General features: G+C 33.9%; 1 protein-coding gene across 1 annotated transcript; it reads left to right on the forward strand.

Annotated features, from left to right (window-relative positions):
• The first annotated feature begins 543 nt into the window (after window positions 1–543).
• Window positions 544–3,301, forward strand: LOC107578657 (uncharacterized). The gene is made up of 2 exons (XM_016264593.1): window positions 544–569; window positions 1,223–3,301. The coding sequence occupies exon 2, from the start codon at window positions 1,231–1,233 to the stop codon at window positions 3,028–3,030; it is 1,800 nt and encodes a 599-aa protein (XP_016120079.1). The 5' UTR covers window positions 544–569; window positions 1,223–1,230; the 3' UTR covers window positions 3,031–3,301.
• Window positions 3,302–3,897: the final 596 nt, after the last annotated feature.

A 3,897-nucleotide genomic window follows, 5' to 3' on the forward strand; every position in this document is an offset into this window, starting at 1 on the left:
TTTTTTTTTAATCTTAGCTAATAAGACTTAATTTCATGGTTAATAAATGTCTAATAAAAAAAAACACTTATGATTTTTATTAATATGTGCGGCATTACTTACATTTAATGTTAATTGCAATTACTTATTTCATATATTAATAAAACAGGCAACTGGTTTATTACCCTAAACTTTCTAACATGTGCAGAAAACGATTGAAAATTGTCTATGGATGTTTCTTCAACTATAGGCAATTTTGTCCCTGCGGACTAAAAAAAATTACAGTATGATATTATGACTTGAAAAATGACACACAATAAAATGTTATTTTTATCTTTAGTCTCATATTTCCAGCATAGGCCTACTCATCACTGACATGTTGTCTCTATAGTAAACAAGTACACTTAAAAGAAAATTTGATTGTGGCAAAATTGTTTAAAAATGACGCTATAACTGAAGGACAGTCTTACAGGCTGTACTGTGCAGACACACCCTATCTGTAAAGTACAGCCTCCTCCATACTGTATAAATAATCATCTGAGAGATGTGACGGATGCAGAGGCTCTTCCACTGAGGACCTTCAATCTGAGGTAGGGTGAGTTTAAACTGAAGTCTGTTGAATATTATAGATTTCTTCAAAGAGTTTAAATACATTCAGATGATAAATTATGATTGTGAATTACATTTACTAAATTGATTGAAATATTAATGTTATATTTAATACAAAATATTACATTTAAATCAAACAAAAGTTATTGAACTATTGACTTTATTTTGCCAATGCTAGATATCAGTGTTAATGTGATCTTGAAATGTAAAATTAAAGTTAAATGTTATGTGTGTAATTCTTTGGAAGATAAAATATTTTTTTCCTATCTTAATGCCGATATAACTGTAAGCAGCCACTCCTAAGTTAATTTCCCCAAAGGTGTACACTGTGTGGCACTTTCAAAGCATTGATCTATTTTTTGATGGGTTTCCCAGTTGACGCTCAATAGAAATGCCATGTTAAGAACCTTCATAAAAATTTACTACTGTAATGAATTTCTATATTGTCAATATTTTTTAGTGTAAACATTAAAATAGCAGAACATTTTCCTGTTCAGTTTTTTAAAATGATAATATTAAAATCTTAAATTCAATATAAAACTACAACATTTTGCCATCATTAAATTACCTGCTTATGATCCAAGTATATTTACAGCTTATGTGTTTGATATGTAGTATTTTGTTTTTGATTAAGATCTTGCCATGGGTGCCATGAGACTCTGCTTCCTGCTCTTCTGCCTCTTCTTGGCGAGCGTCTCTTCTTTGAGAAAACTTAACAATATTCATGACTTGAAAAACATTACATATGCCAAGTCTGCGCCACGTCATGGACTCCATTTATTGTTCTGGTTTGCCCAAAAAGTCGTGACTGTTGATCAGAACAACATGCTCATCCTTGATTCGAATTTTGATCCTAGTAGAGGTGACTTTGGATTCCATGGTTATGGCAATAGAGAGGACATTCTCCCCTCATTGAGCTCTTGGCAGAGTTACTATTCGGTTGGCAATTTAAAATCTCCCGGAGCCAATGCATTGCCAGCCTATGTGCGGAAGTATTACAGAAACACCAATGTGCCAGAAAGAAACATGGACAGGCTTATTATCTCTGTGAAACAAAATAGGCCAAACAAGATACTCAGCGTGTTTATTACAGCACATGACCTTCACAAGAATGACTTTAATCCTTCTGACACTTATGAGATTGATCTTGCTCTGCTCTTGCAGATTGGAGACCCGTATAACTGCACTGTGGATGAGAGCAATATTTCTGGTTTTTACACAATAGCACGCAATACAGAAGACACAGAATATGACAGATGCCTACAGTTTCTGACAGAGACAGGATATAGCAGCAAGGACTGTAAACACAGTCATATCAGCCGCAGAAAGAAACGCTCACCCTATTTGCAATGTAATGCATATGAAGGAATTAAACTAGAGATAAAAGCAACTACAGAAGGTTTCTCAAAACTCCTTTGGGAGATACCTGCTAAAATTATGGAAAATTCCAAATACGTATACATTGAAATTTGCCAAAACACTCGTTCCAGTGAAACTAATGAAGTTCATACGCAGGTCAGGAACCAGTTGGATATTTATGAATCGTCTGGGGCATTAGATACTTCTCTCTCCATGAATGCTGGTCTCCAACCTCGACTGCGACTGTACCCATCACTTTTTGATTTTCAATTTACTAATCCATACATTTGGTATGGACCAGAGTTTGATGGAGCCAACAGAGTGATTCCCATCCGAATAAAGGGGTTTGATGCAAGTCTGCAGCTTTACATTGAAGACGGAAAAGCCTGCACTCGACTCTACATCAAGAAAACCTTTAGCAACTGGAAAAATGTTTTTTCCCACTCATGGGTGGGGTTTTACAAAAGTTCACAAGATAAAAATGATGCCTATTCAGCATATCAGTATGCTGATAAGTTTTCAAAGATTGAAAACTATGTCACACACAATTATGATATTTACCAGTACAGTTCCAGTTTAGCTATTGCTCCTGGAGTTCTAATCCGTTTTCTGCTGGACAAAAAATATGACAATGTTTTAGCAGAAACTGTGCCCTGGGAGGGTGTTGAAACAGTGACAATATTGCTATCAGATTGTGGCACACAAAGTCTTCAAGCTAAACTCTCATCAAATGTTCCAGAATTCTTTTATGGACCAGAGTATGATGATGTTGGTCTGCAGCTCTACACTGAAGACGGTAAAGCTTGTGCTCGACTTTATATCAAGAAGACCTTCACAGACTGGAAAGATTTATTTTACTACTCATGGGTGGGGTTTTACACTAGTTCACAAGAGAAAAATGATGACTATTACACGTATCACTATGTTGTGAAGTTTGAAAAGATGGAGGTTGGTAATGAGAATTATGATATTTATCAGTACAAATCCAAACTGGCTATTGCGCCCGGAGTACAGATCCGTTTCCTGAAAGACAAAGGTTCTGATAATGTATTAGTGAAAACTGAGCCCTGGAAGAATGGTTAATGAATCCATATAAGCTTTAAAGTAGGATAATGTTACACTAACAGTAAAAATTCCCTTTAACTTTGACTTTAATGAGTCTTTACTAATATACATCAACATCTGTAACAATCTGCTGTCCATGTCCTGATAAGAATGATCAATAACACATTGTTCTAACATGTCATGCACTGTTAATTACAGATCTCTCTAATACTTACATCTTTATTTTTTCTTAACAAATACTTATTCTAGATAATATAATCTCTTGTTAACAATAATATTGAAAAATGCAATAGCCTTGCTCTGTTTGTTGTATACATTTTTTTCCCTATTAAAATGCATCTGATGAAAGTGAGTTGAGTCTGTGTCTTTTTTGATATTCCAATGGACAGAACAAGCATACCAAAACTGAATAACGGTGGCAGTGTTTTTTTTTATTTTATTTTTTTTTATTGTGAATTCTGTCTTTCTAAATTTTGTGAAATGCCACATGTGTTTTAAAAATGATTAATGTATACAATTATATTAATTACAAAATCTGTTGGCCAAAACAATCAAATATATTCATGAAGTATTCACCCACTAAGAACTAACTACTCCAAACTAACTGATAATATATTTCTCCTGACTATATATGGCAATTACATCTTAGCAGTTTTGATGAATGGCTACACTATTTTTAATTTTGTCATTTCATCTGAATATCAACATTTGTGAGATTTAGTCAGTTGAAAGAGTTTTGAGGTTAATGAGGGATTTGTGGACAGTAGGGGCCATTTTACCCCTCTTTTTCATATTTTACATTTTGTGCTATAACAACTAAATAAGCAAATGTTTTTATTTATTTTCTATAATAACACATTGGCTAATGAATCATCATCCTGCACA

The sequence above is a fragment of the Sinocyclocheilus grahami genome, unplaced genomic scaffold, assembly GCF_001515645.1.
Source record: "Sinocyclocheilus grahami isolate Dianchi unplaced genomic scaffold, SAMN03320097.WGS_v1.1 scaffold11361.1, whole genome shotgun sequence".
NCBI classification, from domain to species: domain Eukaryota; kingdom Metazoa; phylum Chordata; class Actinopteri; order Cypriniformes; family Cyprinidae; genus Sinocyclocheilus; species Sinocyclocheilus grahami.

What these genes read in the sequence shown, in the direction of transcription:
- LOC107578657 (XM_016264593.1), top strand. Translation starts at nt 1,231, where the DNA reads ATGGGTGCCATGAGACTCTGCTTCCTGCTCTTCTGCCTCTTCTTGGCG.